General features: G+C 43.0%; 2 protein-coding genes across 4 annotated transcripts; one reads left to right on the forward strand and one right to left on the reverse strand.

Annotated features, from left to right (window-relative positions):
- The first annotated feature begins 2,228 nt into the window (after positions 1-2,228).
- On the forward strand, positions 2,229-10,465 carry slc16a12b (solute carrier family 16 member 12b). The gene is made up of 6 exons (XM_083687519.1): positions 2,229-2,398; positions 4,155-4,258; positions 5,691-5,834; positions 6,360-7,062; positions 7,909-8,168; positions 8,930-10,465. The coding sequence occupies exons 1-6, from the start codon at positions 2,271-2,273 to the stop codon at positions 9,169-9,171; spliced, it is 1,581 nt and encodes a 526-aa protein (XP_083543645.1). The 5' UTR covers positions 2,229-2,270; the 3' UTR covers positions 9,172-10,465.
- Positions 10,466-10,854: 389 nt separating this feature from the next.
- Positions 10,855-16,912, reverse strand: LOC310817086 (interferon-induced protein with tetratricopeptide repeats 1-like). 3 transcript variants are annotated; one of them, XR_014554675.1, is made up of 4 exons: positions 16,835-16,912; positions 15,728-15,836; positions 11,440-15,045; positions 10,855-11,264 (listed from the first exon to the last, which is right to left on the reverse strand). XR_014554675.1 is itself a non-coding variant. In XM_083687513.1 (3 exons), exon 3 carries the CDS (start codon positions 15,024-15,026, stop codon positions 12,630-12,632), a length of 2,397 nt encoding a protein of 798 aa, XP_083543639.1. In that variant the 5' UTR covers positions 15,027-15,045; positions 15,728-15,836; positions 16,835-16,912; the 3' UTR covers positions 10,855-12,629. The 3 variants fall into 3 exon arrangements, 2 of the variants coding, with proteins under 2 accessions (XP_083543639.1, XP_083543640.1); XM_083687513.1 differs by having other exon boundaries at positions 10,855-15,045; XM_083687514.1 differs by lacking the exon at positions 15,728-15,836 and having other exon boundaries at positions 10,855-15,045; positions 16,835-16,880.
- Between the last annotated feature and the right edge of the window lie 769 nt (positions 16,913-17,681).

A 17,681-nucleotide genomic window follows, 5' to 3' on the forward strand; every position in this document is an offset into this window, starting at 1 on the left:
ATAGAGGTCATTCTATGTCACTTAAAACAGATAGTGCAGAAGTGTTTTGATTGATCGCGCTGAAACGGACTTGGCTGAGCTATGCACGTGAACAACAGCTGTCTGTGTGAGTCTGACCAGGTAAGATTCTCTAGTTTAGTAAGTCGGTAACAGTTTTTAATGTATGTTTGGTCATATCCATTTTTACTTAGTTAATTAATTTCCATAGAAAAAAAAACCTGTGTCGTTATGCCCTCATGTTTGGACAATGCTGAGAAAGCTGGTTTTCCCAGTAAAGTGTTAAACAGTCTACAAAGTATGCAAATTATCGTTTACTTATTCTCACGTTGCGTTTGCCGAATTATTTGAATGCTACACATACAAAAAATAACCGAAGAGAAAAACAAGCTCAGCAGAAAAACCTTGGCCCTAGTGTACACATGTTTAACTTTAACCGCTGCACGTTTTTGAACTTCTGCCAAAGAAAAAGCAGTCAACATATCCCTCACTTTCATCACGTTTTAAAATCTACCTGATATTTAAGATTTGCAAATAAGTCATGACTCGTTTAAAATCAATGATGCTCAACATTTGATATTGTTCAGTCAGACTATATTATGAATGGTCAGACCACAGCTTAGCCGCGTGACCAAGCATGCTATCGGCATTGATGTATCAATTCAGAAAGGATTAGTGAATCAAATGCGCATGGTCTTATATTATCCGCAGACACAATCTTATGAATTCCCATATGGAATATACCGGCATATGGTGAAAACTGTGCGAAATAATACTTTAGATCCTAGTTAAAACTTTAAACTTTTATTAAATACATGTCAAACACACATGCCTTGAAATTCTCTTTGTTTATTAATAAAGCTGCTGAATTTCAGACCTCTCTAAACTACTAGTATGTAATTATAATCTGGACCCCATGAACTCCATGAAGGATATTCTGCAGATTGTTCCCCTAGTCTTCCCTGCTGTGGAACAATTTAGCCATGGACTTGTTGCACTAGGCATGTGGTTGCCATGGGTTGAGCAGCTGGAGCAATGAAACTATGCTATTTCCCTCTTTTTCCCTCTTTGGAGTCTCAGACAGGTTTGAAAGGTTTTTACTGTTTAGTACGCATATCAATGGGAAAGAGTTCTTGTATGGTAGGGAGAGCATGTAATATTGTCATTACCATATTATAATGCAAATGGAGTTTGTCTGTGTTTGCTATGACACAAGTGAAATAGGGACTGTTCCTATTCTTGCTGGTGCGATGATAAAAACTGTCCAACGGCAACCATGAAATGTAACAACATTTTAATACTGGAGCCAACTGCGTTACTGCACAGACATATAGAGCAACTTCAAGAAAAGTTTGACCAAGATGATAAGTAGTTTGATATTACTTAGTGACTGGTCCTGGTTATTCATCAATCAAAAACATGATTCCAGTTTGTTGCCCGACGCTTGAGCAAATTTCAGGAAAGCTTGTTTCAAACCAGTGGAGGCCACAGTGATTCAAGTGGCCATCAGGGGAACTAAACTTTGCAGAGACGTTTTCCATAGAAAGTGTTTCAGGGGCGGCACATACCACAGCTTTTCAACAGGGTCACTGAGGTCAGGCCAGCAGACAGCAGGGTCTGAAGTTAATACTGTACCTCCAGCATTAGCCAGGACACCCTGCCAGTAAACACCTCCTCTCATGGAGTCTTGCGTCATAAAAAAACCTTTTGCCTCATTCATCTAGGAGGTGTGAAGGACTTCAACATGCAAATCAGCAAGGCCTGGTCTGATTGAGATTGTCAGATTTTACCCTGTTTAATAATCGCTGAGCTGGACACCTTTCAGGCTCCATAGAGAATGTAAGAGGTGTTTTTTGTATTTGGTTAATGCATCACAATCAATGCCGGTTAATGATTTCGGACCGTCTTGTGACTTCCCCAATTCCCCATTCTTTATCCTTGTCCTTTTTCCCACCTTGTCCACTCCCCTAAACAGATTTAAAGCATATGATTGGTGTAAGCATGGGCTGTTACACTAATACTATGCTTTTAAATCGATTTGAAGTGCATGAAGAATTGGGACCCAGAGTTCTACATGACAAGTCTTAGCTGGAGTGTTTTGTTTATCTTGTGTCTAACATCAGTAGAACTGAACAGTATCATCAACACTGAGGTCTGTAACCTCATGCTGGGTGTGACCGTGCAAGGCTGCCTGTGAGGTGTGTCTGCCTGGGGCTGTCAGTTGAGGAGGGACCAGAGAGAACCAGAAGGGGAGCCAGAGAAAGAAAGTGGTCATGGTGCACGCAGCAGCTATGGCCCACGGGAAGAAGAGACCAGCGGTCCCCCCTCCGGACGGAGGCTGGGGGTGGATGATCGTGGCCGGCTGCTTCGTGGTCACTGTCTGTACACGTGCTGTAACCAGGTAAGGCTGGTGTTGGGAGGTGATCCTCCCTGTCTGTTTAGCAATATGGGAAGGCAATACGGGAAGGTGTGGTTACCATATGGGAATCTGTTAACAATCTGTTAACAATGTGAAAAGTTTGAGATAAAAACTTCCAATGATGTTCCTCTTCAGTATTATTGTATTATATACGTTATGCATAGCTCAATGCACTATGAAGAGGTACGTCATGGGAAGTGTTAAAAAAAATGTTTGAAATGTTTTTAAAATGTTTTAGTAAGATGGTTGATACAATAAATCTTAGATTATTGATTATGATTTCAAATAAAACTCAATGCCCGTCTCAATCAAATCTATTGCTTTATTTAGTGTCCCAATGAGTTCACGTGTGAAGATAAAATTACTTGCGAAGTATTCATATTGATGATATCAACACTTATTCTCATCTTAAACAGACAATTTTGTAGCTGTATATGTACATGCATCCCAATATTCCTTTCAAAGCAACACATGTGTTATGAAAATATAATATAGGTCAAAGCCAAGCTCTATGTATAGTTTGTCGAACTGAGTGTCACTTACAACAGGGGGGGGGGGGGGGGGGGGGGGGGGGTAGCCAAGCTTGTGTTTCTGTCATCACACTCTCCAGTTCTGGTTACAGGGAGTGGCGAGACTAGTAAACAGCATACAGGCCTTCAACATACTGTAGGCGTGCGGCCAAGCTCCCAACATCCTACCCTTAATGTCTGGCATGTATTCTTCTTGTTCTTGTTTATTTTTGGCAATGTCATTGTCATTTCCAGTTTCACAACTCTTCTGTTTAAATGAGGTAATTATCTTTAATGATCCAGCTAGTCTACAGTGAATGTCTTCTTTAGGGAAAAGGATTAGACAGGAGAGCTCATTGTATATTCCACCTCCACCAGCCTCCCCTACACTACAGATTCCGAGTCTTGTATTTCTGTCAGCCAATCCTTTTGTGTAGAATGTGAAAACAATAAAATAAGATTGTTTGTCGTAAACTGATATCATTCATCCAGATAAATTCTAACCTCTCTTGTGTAATGTTATTCTGACAGATAGTCAAAGTGTGTGTGCCTGTGTGTGTTCTCCGTCCAGTCCTGGAGCACTTGAGGATCATGTGGCCCTCACATTCACACTGAGTGATCTGGCCCTTATCGTTTGCCTGGTGCTAGTCCTGTGTTTGTACAGGTGCAGCCTCGGTCTCAGCCTCGGAGGAGCTTGCAGCTCATTGCCCCCCAACCAGCCGTTTCCTTACTCAGCCCAGGCTGTTAACACCTCCCCTCCACCACACTTGCACAATACACCATGGTTGCATCACCCACTCAGGCCACTCAGTATCTCAATATCTAGCTGAGGATGAGCCATTACATAATTTGAGAGACCACACTGGGATCTAAAGAAAGTGCGTTATATAGTATATATCTGTGTGTGTCATGGTCTAACCAGTGTCGGGTGAGAATTCAATGCTCCGCCACAGATATCCAATCAAAATCAAAAGGTGTATTTATCATATGCGCAGGGTACAGGTTGTAAACGGTGCAATGAAATGCTTACTTAGGAGCTACCTCGTAACAGTGCAGAGAAATATCAAGGGAGTAAAAATGAAAATAACAACACAATCCACATTAATACACCTGTTGTTCAATCTTGATGTAGTGTTAGATGTAATATATCATGAGACGGTTCCTAGGCCATTGTATTTAAATTAGAAATTATTCTCACGTTTGCCCTTCATCTTTTGTTATTGTTCCAGGTGCATCTCCATATTCTTTGTGGAGTTTCAGATGCACTTTGGAGGGGACTACTCAGGAACCGCCTGGATCCACAGCCTGGTGGACTGCACCACGATGCTGTGTGGTAAGTGTGAAGGCCCTCACTCACATCTCCACAGGATCTGGCTTTAACATGGCACGAGGTTGCAATTGTTTGTCAATGCCCTGGGTAGTCATAACATGGATGTGGTTCATAGGACATAATAGAAAGTTATCTACCTCACTTTGATTATATAAAACAGCTAGGCTCAGTATTTGTCCCATTTTGACCTTCAAATGGCTTCAAATAGGACAAGTGATGCTCAGGTCAGTAATAATCACTGAGGAGCAAGCATGTCCTTGTAGCCCAGCCAAGCCATAGCTCAGCAGTTGGAGCCGTGCCCTTAGCTTACTCAGATGCACTGCTCCTCTCTCCTCTCTCCTCCCTCAGCCTTAGACGGGGGGTTTATTGGCCCTGTTTGATGCTCATATGGGAAAGTAGTGTTGCTTTAGTCTGTGGATCCAACCCAGACCCACAAGGCCATCATTTCCTGTGATCTCCCTGATGATGACATCATGGTTTGGGACTGTTCTGGCTGTCTGGCTGAACTTGCTCTTACCCTCTCTGACATGTGGGATTTTGGAGGAGATACTAGTCATTGTTGATAGTTCCACTTTAAAGGGGCAATCTTGGATTGGTACATTTGGACTTTTGAATAAATTATATATAGCATTTAATTCCAGAAAAACATAACTTATAAATGGTTAAATCAATATTTTTGATCTCATGGATGGTTAGTCATTGCATCCATAGCTCCATCTATACATTTTAGTGTGAGTTATGAGTGATCTTTGAGTTATATGTCTAACTCATGCTACTGGTTTCTGTGGATTAGTTGAACACGATCCTTCAAATCCCCTTTCTAATAGTATACATTTGTATTTTTGACACACACACACACACACACAGTTGATTTTTTCAGAATAACGTACTGAAGACCACATAATCTGACTGAACTAGTAGAAATTAGAATAGAGAGAGCCTTATTCATAGCCCCTGGTTGCAGCTTTCCCTCTTCCTTTAGTCCTCCAGAGAACAAAGTCAGCAACACACAGAGAACATCTTGAACGACATAAACAGTGTCACCACACGATGACCTGACACTGAGTTTGCTTGTTTTGCTCCCTCCCAATGAAATTCGACACTATGGTAGAACCAGTTTGGCTCTTATAAATATAGCCTCAGGCTGATTCATGCCCGGCTTTCTCAAGGCAGAGTTAAGTAATATGTTCAGGCTTGTAGCCAAGGCAGTTCAGGCCAGGTCAGAAGAGCGCTGTGTTCCGCTCATTAACATACAGGAGGTTAAATGTCATTTGTTGTTGTTGTTGTTGTTGTTCAATATAGGTAAATAATAATAATAATAATAAATAGTGTGCATGTCTCTTGACATCCACCTTCTAGGATACTAACATACTACTGAAGGGCCTAGCCACCCCATAATAACATAAGCCTACATATATTGTGTTGTCATTGGCAGCTCCTCTGGGCAGCTTCATAGGCAACCGACTGTCATGCCGCGTCGCTGTGATCCTGGGAGGCTTCCTCTCCTCCACGGGCCTGGTCCTCAGCTCCTTCGCCACCAGTCTGGAGTACCTGTACCTCACCCTAGGGGTCTTCACAGGTGGGGGTCCTTCACCTGTTCAGGCACCTATATCAGGGCACCTATATCAGTAGCAGCCTTTTGGTCGATTTCATTTGAATTCTGTCAATACAGGAAGTGAACTGAAAGTCCAATTCAAGTATTGGGGGTGCTGCTCTTTTTTTTTTTAATATATATATATATATATTTTTTTTTTAAGGCATTTTTGCTTTATTGGGATAGAGATAGTAGAGATTGACAGGAAGGATGGGTGAGAGAGAGGAGGGATGACATGCAGGATATGTCGATGGCCGGAATCAAACCAGGGACCTTGCGATGATATGGTATGTGCCTCAGTGTGCTACGCCACACTACTAATGCTGCTCTGAAAGTAACCCAATGCTGCTGCTGAAAGACCCCTTTCACTTCTCCCTTTTCAAAATAACCCTTTTTCCCTTTTAATAGTAAAACCAACTCAAGGAAAGTGGGTGCAATATGAAGTAAATGTAAGGACCAATGTACAGTATTACAACAGTATTATAACAACAGCCTTTACTACCTTTGCAGGAGTTGGCTTTGCCCTCTGCTACACCCCAGCCATAGCCATGGTGGGCTCCTACTTCTGTGAGAGGAAAGCCCTGGCGTACGGCATCGCCATGTCAGGCAGTGGCATCGGGACGTTCATCCTTGCCCCCGTGGTACAGATTCTCATAGAGCACTACTCATGGCGCGGCGCCCTCCTCATCCTGGGGGGATTTGTTTCCAACCTGTGTGTCTGCGGGGCCTTACTACGCCCCATAACGCTAAAAGAAGAAGAAGAGGCTCATGGTCCAGTCCCATTGGACACTGAATGTGGATACAGAGTTAAAGCTGCTCTAGTGAGCACACTGGAGGATCCACCTCCAATGAACAACATCATCAACAACCCCAACCCCAACACCAACCCCAACACCAACCCCAACCCCAACACCAACCCCAACAACAACAACAACAACAACAACAACAACAACAACAACAACAACAACAAACGCCACTGCTGCTTCTCCTTCCAGTCCATGCAGGAGTACAACTTCCTGTTGATGCCAGACTTCCTTATGCTGGCGGTTTCCTACCTGTTCCTGGCCAGCGGCTGCAGCCTGCCCTTTGTCTACCTGGTGCCCTACGCACTGGACGTGGGCGTAAGCCACCACCAGGCCGCCTTCCTCATGTCCATCCTGGGGGTCATCGACATCGTGGGCAACATCACCTTCGGCTGGCTCACTGACAGGAGGTACAGTACACCTGGCCTTGCTGTTAGTGTAGCGTGGGTACCGGATCGCAGTGATGTCACCATCCACCTTAGAGTAGGGTGTGAGTTGATCATACCAACCAATGATGGTAATGGTTATGACACTGCTTCATGAGTATGTTGTGGTTGTTTGACATGGTATCGAATCCAGGCCCAGGCGAGACCTGTTACATTATAATGCCATAAAGGTTATGAAACCTTAATAACTTTTTTTTTTTCTTTTTTTTTTTACTCCATTCCAACATTTTTGCTGTCTGGTCCCTTCTAGTCCCCTCTTACATAATGTATATATGAATTAGTTTGAAGAGCAGAACCACAATGTTTTGACAGTTTAGATACAGTCTTGTCTAATCCAGTGTTCTTTTTATTTTTTCATCAATGTATCACCATTGAGTGAACTACATCACCCTGTTTGAACCCTTAAGAAATGGACTGTTACCCAACTGTATCTTTGAAAGGGTTTAAAAACTCTTACCCTGACAGGTCAGTTGAGTGGCCGATAAACCTAAGTGATTGACCTAGAGTCAAGTGTTAAGGAAAGGTCACTCTATGGTAACTCCATTATAGGATTGTGTGGTTTGTTTAAAAAGCATACAGATAGTCAAGTCAAGTCAAGTCAAGTCAAGTCAAGTCAAAGTCCATTAGTCATATGCACAGGACACAGGTAGTAAACTGTACAATGAAATTATGACTTTGCAAGTCCTCTCAACAGTGCAGTGGTATCACAGAAGTAAATATAATAATATAATAACATAGTCAATATGAAAACAATGCGTTGGACTGACTGGTGCCCCCCCCCCCCCCCCCCCCTCCCATTTCCTGCCTCAGGTGGTTGAAAAAGCATCGCCACGTGTGCTACATGGTGGCGGTGGGGTTGGAGGGCCTATGCTGTCTCTTCATCCCCCTCCTCAGGACGTTTGCCCTCTTGGTACCCTTCTCCGTGCTTTATGGGTACTTCGATGGTGCCTATGTGGCGCTCATACCCGTGGTGACATCAGATGTTGTGGGCACGGCGAACCTGTCCTCTGCTCTGGGGATCGTTTATTTCCTGCATGCCATTCCGTACCTGGTCAGCCCACCAATAGGAGGTGAGTTGCGCTGAACTGTGATTGGTTTCCCCCTTCCTGAGGTGTGCACTTGTTCACCCTCCAAGAATGCTGTTTTTCTGTCATAATCAGAGGAGGCTGGTGGAGGCAGAGGCAGACAAGCAGAGGCAGACAGGCTCATTGTAAGGCATGGAATGGAATGAGGAATGTGGTTTGATAACATTCCTCATTCCATTCCATGCCTTACAGTACAATGAGCCTGTCCTCTGATTTCTACCTCCACCAGCCTCCACTGGTCATAATGCATAACAGAAAATCGGATTGGTGATGGTACATCTATGTTGAATTATTAAAGAAATTTAAGACATGGATAGAACAGCATGGATCTCTCATGGGTAAATTAATGACCAACAGTGCAAATGTTAACCATACTTTATGTCAAGAGTGCACAAATGTTGTATTAAGTACAGGAATAGCTGTTGCCAGGAATCCACACTGAATCTCCACTCCGTTTAACTATTCTGTTAATGAACAATAAGAGAAACGGAGCGTGGATTCAGTGCGGTTTCCATGGCAAGAAATTATATCTCAGGCAAAATCTCAGGTGATCTACCATGGCTGGGAAGTATCGTAACTAAAACAACATACAGATTTAGAGAATCCTAACCCTCTATGTATTAACATCAGTAAAGTGGATCTGACAAACAAAACATTTATTAAATCACTGTGATGGTTTTATTTCATGAGAGATACTATACATTTGAAAGCCCAACTGTGGAATTAACATTCTTCCTCTTCCTCAGGCTGGCTGGTGGACACAACAGGCACCTACACGGCCACCTTCTTCCTCAGTGGCTTCGCCCTCATCTCCAGCTCCCTGGTCCTTTGCACAGTGACAGGGATTCGCCAGTGCCGCAGGACGTGGAAACACAGCAATGCTGCTGCCACAGACCCCAAACAGGAGCCCTGGCCAGGCAGCCAAGCAGACTACAGAATAGACTCAAATAAAGAGGCCTCGCCTCCAGTCAATACGGTCACTTCTTAGCATTGGCTGTTATTGCGTTTAGTCTTTGTAATACCAAAGTGTGTTAAAGATTGTGACAAAAGAACATCTCTGATTGTAGATCAATTATTGTACTCGTAATCTAATGTTATGGATCATTTCAGGATTGGGAACCACTTTATTTAGAAAGTGCCTTTAAACTGGCCGTGAAACAGAATGTGAATAATTCTGCCTGCAGCAGCTTCAGCCAAAATATTGACTATCCTTGATGTCATCTGTCTGTCATAAGTGTGACGTGTTATTGTTCATTGTCATATGGATTTCTCCTTCAGGGTTGCCATCTGTCAATCATAATCATGTATTTTTGAATAGTCTTACTCTTGAATAGTCAATGGAGAAACAGACAGGCTTGTAGCACCTGTCTGTAATGGATACTTGTGTTAAGTTAATTCCTGAAGATATGGGTTGTTTTGTATGACTGTCTACTGATAGGAGAGGGCAGTCATGATCCAAAGTAATGTTGCACTCTCCGTTGTGCAACTCTATGATCTGTCAGACAACAAGGTAGATGTCACAACAAGAACTTACATTTCAATTTCACACAGTGTAATTAATTAGTGGAATTCTATACAGAATGTACAATGGATCATTTGTTCTGCTGGCTATGTGTGCACCCAATTAATAGTTTTGTAAAGATATAGTTAGTAGGCCTCGATTCTCACTGGCCACTTGACATGTTACTATGTAGTTAAACCAGGGTGCAGGGACTATGTTCTTGTTCTATATTAGAACAACCTTTGTTGGAGCTTTCTGAGCTTTTCATCAATGGATTTAAATGAAAGAGGAGGTGTTCTTGAAAGAGGAGGTGCCATACTACGTGGTACATTCGAATAGCTAAGAGCTATACTACGTTCTGAAGTCATTGTTCCTAGGTATGGATCATGGATCAGTTTTACCCTACACAAAAATGAATCTGAATCATCAGCACTGCAAAAGAAAATGCAAAAGTGACTCAAAACTAGGGTCTAGGGCCAACCTCACCAAACACCAAAGTCATCACTAGCGTGTGGGCAATAGTTTGGGTGCCAGGCTAAGGTGTTTTGGCGTTCTGCGCATAACTGCATGAGAGGTAAATTGCCACCCATCTCATTCACTGTCTTAAATGTTCCTCAATTGAACTTTCACCTCGCTGCAATATTTTGAAGACTGTTACAAAATATTATACTTTAAGCAGTCCGACTAACACTTGGAAGAATTCTGATATAGATTTTTCCTTGTAATTTTTCTTTGAGTAAAAAATCCATATAATTTTTTTTCTTGGAATAAAAGGCTGTTTTTGTCACTCAGTTAAATATTTATTACTTGTTTGGATTACAGTGTGTTGAAAGGAAACAGTGTTAAAGGAAATTAAGTACTGTAGCATTAATACATGCATCACATGCAGTACAATACAATTATTGGTAATTATATTGGTAAATATCATTAACACAAGATAAAACGAAGCTGTACAGTAATACTGACACAAGCATACCCAGTGAACCTGACAGTAGTTACTCTGATATATTACTATATTACTGTAGTTAGAGGCGAAGGTCACAGAGTGCACAGAGGTATTCATCATTCTCAATGTCATACAGCAGAGCCTTCTCATACCACTCTATAGCCTGTTGTTTCTCCCCCTGCATCTTATGGACGAACCCCAGGATCCCCAAGGCCTCTGCATCCCTGGGATCTTGGGAGACACGGTTCTCTGCGATCTTCTTCAGTTTCTCAGCACATGTCTTCCCTTCAGTTGTGTCCTTCTGCAGCTTCAGTAATCGCCTACGTGGTAATACAACCAGGCCACGTCTCCATAGATGACAATGAGCAGCTTCTCACTATCCTCACCATGGTGCTCTCTTGTAAGTTCCTCAGCCGTTTGTAAATTCTCCATTGCCTCCCCTGGATAACCTTGAAGGTGTTTTATATAGGCCAGAAAGCTGTACAACCGTGCAACATTATTTGAATTTAACTCAATGTCGTTCTTGAGCGTGATCTGTAGATTGTTAATTTTTATGTCATCTTTTCTCAAACCCCAGGTGAAGCGACATTCCAGCTGAAGTAAATTGGTTTTCAGAGCACCTTCCTGACTGGAGCTGAAAAAATACATCATTAGCAGTGTGAAAATTATTTTCTATTGACAGAGAGGTAATTATACAAAGCCAACAGTTATTAAGAAAGATCTAAGAAACATTTTAATGTATTAATTGGAATCTTATTTGGTTCACTATACAATTGTAGTATAAAATAAAGAGAAGTTGTCAAACTTACCTAATTTCAGTCATTTTATAGCCACACCGGCAGCACACTACTGGACCACTCGCCTATCCTCTGATCATGATATCCCGATGTCCTACCATATACACTACACTGTCAGAGCATTCCGCCCTGGCACTTGATAGGAAACAGAGAGGAACAAAGTGCTGGCTCATGATGAGTAGTAGATGTCTAATGGTCTCATGGTTGTCTAATGTGGGTCAGTTTCCCAAAAGCTTCATAGCTTAAGTAGCACTGAGCCTCCAAGCCACAACAAATGGGCATCTCAATCAGCAGTCACTGTGAAATCGTTTTTAATAAGTTTATTGGACTCATGCCTTTTTTTGTTTTGAAACTTCAGGGATAAGAGAACCGTAACCTCAGCATTATCTAGCTCTTAGGTCAGGGCCTTCCTACGCTGGGTCACTGCTTTCTCTCTCTCTCTCTCTTTCTCTCTCTCTTTCTCTCTCTCTCTCTCACACACAGGCATGGTAGTGTGTACTGTAGTTGATTTGTAGTACGTAGGCGTACAGTACTTTGTACCAACATGAGAGGGCAGTCATCATCCAAAGCAAAAGTGGGACACAGTGTGAAAAACTGCCCAGGTTTATTTTCAAGATTTATTTTCAAAAATAGATGTTCAGCTATATTAGCACCACGTTACTTACGCATATACAAATATTTTATCACATTCCAAAAGTTATTTCTAAAATATATGCAAAAATATATTTCTAGCATTGTGGCTGCCAATGGCCCCTCGTCCAAGAAATAGATTTGTTATTCTTATGATGACTGATGTATAGATGATTCACATACTTTAGACAAATTTACTTGTTATAAGTTGCTTTGGATAAAGGCATCTGCTAAATGTCTAAAATGCAAATGTAAAATATTTACAAGTCTCATATGGAGCTTCCAACACAAACTTGCTATGTTTGTCCCCATATATTTATGAGATATACAGTATCTGATCATTTCATTTTCATGAAATCACCCCTTCATTAAAGAACACTAACATGTATTTACAGTGTAAGCAGTTGTGTCTCATAATTAGATTTTTGGGAAATTCCATTTCCAAAGGTACCTGTTATCTTTATTGACATGAGCGTAAAGATTATCTACAAGATGCCAAATAAGAATTATGCAAAGAGGTTTGGTCAAATATGCTGTCTAGTCCACTGTCTAGTGTAGTATGTTATAATAATTTAATATTCCTCATTTATTGGCGGAGGGAATTGATATTTGATGGCCTCCCTGATGGCCTCCTGGATGACCTCCCTGGCAGCCTTCTTGGTGGGCTTACTGGTTGCCTCCTTGATGGCCTTCCTGGTTGACTTCCTGGTGGCCTGCTTTTTGGCCACCCTGGTGACCTCCCAGGTGTCCTCCCAGGTGGCCTCCCTGTTGGCCACCCTGATGGCATTCCAGGTGGCCTCCCAGATGGCCTTCCTGGTGGCCTTCGTGGTGGGCTTATTGGTGGCCTTCGTGTTTGCTTCCTTGATGGCCTTCCTGGCGGCCTCCCTGTTGGCCTCCCAGGTGTCCTCCCAGGTGTCCTCCCTGTTGGCCTCCCAGGTGGCCTCTCTGGTGGCCTTCTTGGTGGCCTTCTTGGTGGCCTTTTTGGTGGTCTTCGTGGTGGGCTTACTGTTGGCCTTCTTGGTGGCCTCCCAGGTGGCTTCCCAGGTGGCCTCCCAGATGTCCTCCCAGGTGTCCCCCCTGGTGGCCTTCTTGGTGGCCTTCTTGGTGGCCTTCGTGGTGGGCTTACTGTTGGCCTCCTTGGTGGCCTCCCAGGTGGCCTCCCAGGTGTCCCCCCTGGTGTCCCCCCTGGTGGCCTTCTTGGTGGCCTTCTTGGTGGCCTTCGTGGTGGGCTTACTGTTGGCCTCCCGGGCGGCCTCCCAGGTGTCCTCCCAGGCGTCCCCCCTGGTGTCCTCCCTGGTGGCCTTCTTGGTGGCCTTCTTGGTGGCCTTCTTGGTGGCCTTCGTGGTGGGCTTACTGTTGGCCTCCCAGGTGGCCTCCCGGGCGGCCTCCCAGGTGTCCTCCCAGGCGGCCTCCCAGGTGTCCCCCCTGGTGTCCTCCCTGGTGGCCTCCCAGGTGTCCCCCCTGGTGTCCTCCCTGGTGGCCTTCTTGGTGGCCTTCTTGGTGGCCTTCTTGGTGGCCTTCCAGGTGGCCTTCCAGGTGGCCCCCCGGGTGTCCTCCCAGGTGTCCTCCCAGGTGTCCCCCCTGGTGTCCTCCCTGGTGGCCTTCTTGGTCGCCTTCTTGGTGGCCTTCGTGGTGGGCTTACTGGTGGCCTTCCTGGTGACATCCCAGGTGGTCTTCCTAGCCTGCCTCTGCTTTTTGTCCTCAGCGGAGAGGAACTCCAGAATCTCTTTGCCTTCTCCAGCCTTATTGGTCAGGTGCCTCTCAGCTATTTGCATCAGCATCTTGCCAGCCTGCATTTTCTCTGCACTGTGGTGCAGAATCTGATAAGCTGCTTTGAACTGTGTTACGGCATCATCCTCCAACTTCCTTTTATAAAGCAGGAAGTGGCCATATGAATTGAGGCAGTGCTGCCTGTCTGAGTCTCTGAGGGACTTGTCCTTTATCAGAGCAGTGAAGATCTTCGTCGCTTCTTCCAGCTGACGGTTGTGCCCATAGGCCTCGGCCAGACTAGCCTTGGCGCGTATGTTGGAGGGCTTTAGTTCCACGGCTTTGGAGAAGTGTTGGATGCATTCGGCTGTCTTTGCCTTAAGTTGGGACACCGGGGGCCATTCTCCTCTCTTCATCTGGAAGAGTAGCTGTCTGTGGCACAGGCCGATCTGGTGGTGCAGGAACGAGCACTTTGGAGACTGCTCCACCGCCCTGCCCAGAATCTCCAAGGACTCATCGATGGAGCCCTCGTGCCTGAAATACTTGGCCACGTAGCGGATGACATGAGGGACATCAGGAGCCAATGTGAGAGCCTTTTTGATGAGATTCTTGGACTCATCCTTTCTTTCTTTTTGAAGCTTTAGGGCAAGGAGAACCATAACCTCTGCATTATCTGGCTCTAAGGACAGGGCCTTCCTAAGCTGAGTGACTGCTTCCTCTACTTTCACATTCTTATCCCTCATCATTCCCTCCAGCCTGTCCAGGACCACAGCATAGCCCACATTGAAGGATGCATTATCTGGCTCTCTATACAGAGCTTTCTGAAAGCTCACTTTTGCCCTCTCATAAAATGTGCGCCCAAACCTAAGACAGCTCCAAGCCTTCTCACCATGTACAGCAGGTAAGCGGCAGGTCTTCGGAATACCCTTACTTATGTTTGTCACTTTGCCAAGGTAGGCATTCACATCATCCATGTTCCCTGAGTGATAGTGAACCCATGCAAAGTTACCATAGGTCACCAGCAACTCTGTCCCATCTCGCCTCTCCTTCGGAGCTCTCTCAGCCTTGTGGAGATAGTCAAGAGAACCTTTGTTGTTTCCCTCTAGGTAGGTCACAAACGCTAATAAGTTGTAGTAAGTGGTATGGTATTTGGTACTTATTCGATCCAGATGTTTTTCAGGGATGGTGTCCAGGTATTTAATATCATCCTTGTCTATACCCCATGTGAAATGACACTCAAGTGCTTTCAACTTGGCTTTCATATCTGTTTTGACAGAGACACTGTGGAATAAAGAAAAAAATCACTGGGGCAAATCTTGATCAGTGTTGTTGGCATCAGTTCAATTTCATCATCATCATGGAATTTGTTAATTGTGAATCCTTGAAGATTGCTCTATATTTGCTCTGACATTGAAAATATTTTAAAAGCAAAAAATAATTTGGTAAAAAAACCCATCACATCATCATTAGTTCTGAATCAGGACATTTTGTAGCATATCTGACAAGGGAGATAAGGGGAAATGCAAACTTCTTTGGTTGGTTCAATGATTAGCCTTATCATATGAGAGGGCGTAGGCTGATCACCTGACGCGAACGTGTAGCTCAACACTGCCTTCACTAGATCAAATATTGTATTATGTTACTTATGCACAACTGCATGTATAAGTTCACAACTCATAACTCTTAGTAGTTAAAACGTTTAAACAGTTAAAATTGCCCCACCAACATGTTTTAACATGTTTATCCTGATTCAGGGATACATCATCATCATCTTCTTCTTCTTCATCATCATATTGTTGTTACAGTGTTATAGACCAATCATTGACTGAATCAATAATAAACAATAATGCATGCAGTAAAGGCCGGTAATAGTGATGTGTCGATAGGCCCTTTGAAATTATGTAGGCCTTTGCAGAATAGTGTCTTATATTCTTCTATCCCGTTAAAATGAAGTTCCGCTTACCTTATTTTTCTATCCAGTGGTAAGTGTGTCTCCCAGTATTAGACCCTATACAGGAGTCCCGGTCCAGCCCTCCGTCTAACGGGTTAAATCCTCTTAACCTATTAGATTTCTAAAGAGAGAGAGAGAGAGAGAGAGAGAGAGAGAGAGAGAGAGATATAGGATGAGTGCCAGTTGGTGTGGTTGCAGGAATTTAATTTATCGATAAGGACAATTCATCCGAAGGGGATATTTAAATACAGGGGCTAGAATAACCATTCAGATCCTTTGGTGTAATATACTCTTTTTATGTTTAGCAAGTAGAGTAACACAACTTAGAGAGTAACAAACAACCCATGTGAAATGACACTCAAGTGCTTTCAGCTTGGCTTCCATATCTGATTTGACAGAGACACTGTGGAATAAATAACAATACTATCATTATGCCTTATATTGATCAATGTTGTTCATCTATGTTTTATCATCATAGAATCCGTTAATTGTGAATCCTATTCATTATATATTGCCCTGTATTTGCTCTGGCCTAGATATTTAAAAAGCAATACAAATTTGGTAAATAATAGTAATAATAATCATTATCATTAGCTCTAAATCAGGACGAGAAGGCTACTGTACCATACAGTTTTTTTGTGGCATATCTGGGAAGGTGAAATGCAAACTTTGCCATAACTGGCTGACAGTTTGAGCTGGTTCAATGATTAGTCTTCTCATTTGAGAGGGTGTAGGCTGATCACCTGAAGCGTACGTGTCGCAACTCGGCCTCAACACGCTTCAGTATATCAAATATTCTATTATTTCGCTTATGCACAACGTTCAGAACTCATAACTCTAATTAATTAAAACGTTTACACAGTTGAAATTGCCACACTAAACATTTGTAACATCCTCTTCCTGATTCAGGGCTACATCATCATCATCATCATCATCGTATTGTTGTTACAGTCTTATAGATCAATCAACGACTGAATCAATAAATAAAACAATAATGCATGCAGTTATAGTAAATATAACTTAGTAATAATACTGATTTGTCGATAAGCCCTCACAAATAATGTAGGCCTATGAGCAATAGTTTTATATTTCTATCCCGTTGAAATGAAGATCGCTTACCTAATTTTTCTATCCAGTTGTTGGGGTAAGGGTGGCAACCACCAAACTCGTTGCGTACCAATTTGCGACTGTCGCAGCTTGCGACAGTCGCAAGCTGCGACTATTTGTACAGTTGTCTGTTTACAAGAGAACGAAAACGAAACCTAATCTATCAGTTTCTATTCTTCCGAAAAGCCATTCGTTGTGTAAATATGCCAACCATAATCAATCATGTGATAAAGGGGCAATCTGGGATTCAAATAACAAAGCGTTCTCCCTGCCACTTTATTTGTTAAACAGCTGAGGGATAAGCCTGGAGAAATGTTACCACTCTGAAATACTATTCAAAAAGGGAGCTTTGCAAAGACTGACCATCCATGAGATCAACCACTTGGGGGCGCTCTATACAAGATAGAGGTCGAAAAGCAGATGTCCCAAAGTCGGCAGCAGTTGAGGAGTTATTGAAAATATCTAATAAACCAATACACCTTTCATGAAGAGCATCAACATGCATTGACCGTGTGAGCAGTTGTGTTAGATACAGTATCTCAATTATTTATAACACATTTCTAAAAAATGTTTCATGCAAATGCGCTTCACAAGAATAAAAAGAAAACCCCAAATATCACTCTGGAGAGAACCTCCTAAGTAAAAGCAAGGCTAACAAAGTGTGTTATGTACTGTATCTGATGAGAAATGTCATGAAATCACCTTCAATCAAGAACATTTACACATATTTACAATGTAAGCAGAAGTGTCTCATTATTTGAGTTTCAATCATATGCCAAGGCACCTGTTAATTCATCTGTACTGGCCACATCCATCATGGCCTTCCTGGTGGCATTCTCAGCCTGCCTCTGCTTTTTGT

This window comes from Argentina silus, assembly GCF_951799395.1.
Source record: "Argentina silus genome assembly, chromosome: 16".
Taxonomy (NCBI): domain Eukaryota; kingdom Metazoa; phylum Chordata; class Actinopteri; order Argentiniformes; family Argentinidae; genus Argentina; species Argentina silus.

Coding starts and splice junctions, on each gene's coding strand:
- slc16a12b (XM_083687519.1), top strand. CDS start 2,271: ATGGTGCACGCAGCAGCTATGGCCCACGGGAAGAAGAGACCAGCGGTC. Junction 2,399..4,154: donor TGTACACGTGCTGTAACCAG/GTAAGGCTGGTG, acceptor TTATTGTTCCAG/GTGCATCTCCATATTCTTTG. Junction 7,063..7,908: donor GGCTGGCTCACTGACAGGAG/GTACAGTACACC, acceptor TTCCTGCCTCAG/GTGGTTGAAAAAGCATCGCC.
- LOC310817086 (XM_083687513.1), bottom strand. CDS start 15,026: ATGAAAGCCAAGTTGAAAGCACTTGAGTGTCATTTCACATGGGGTATA.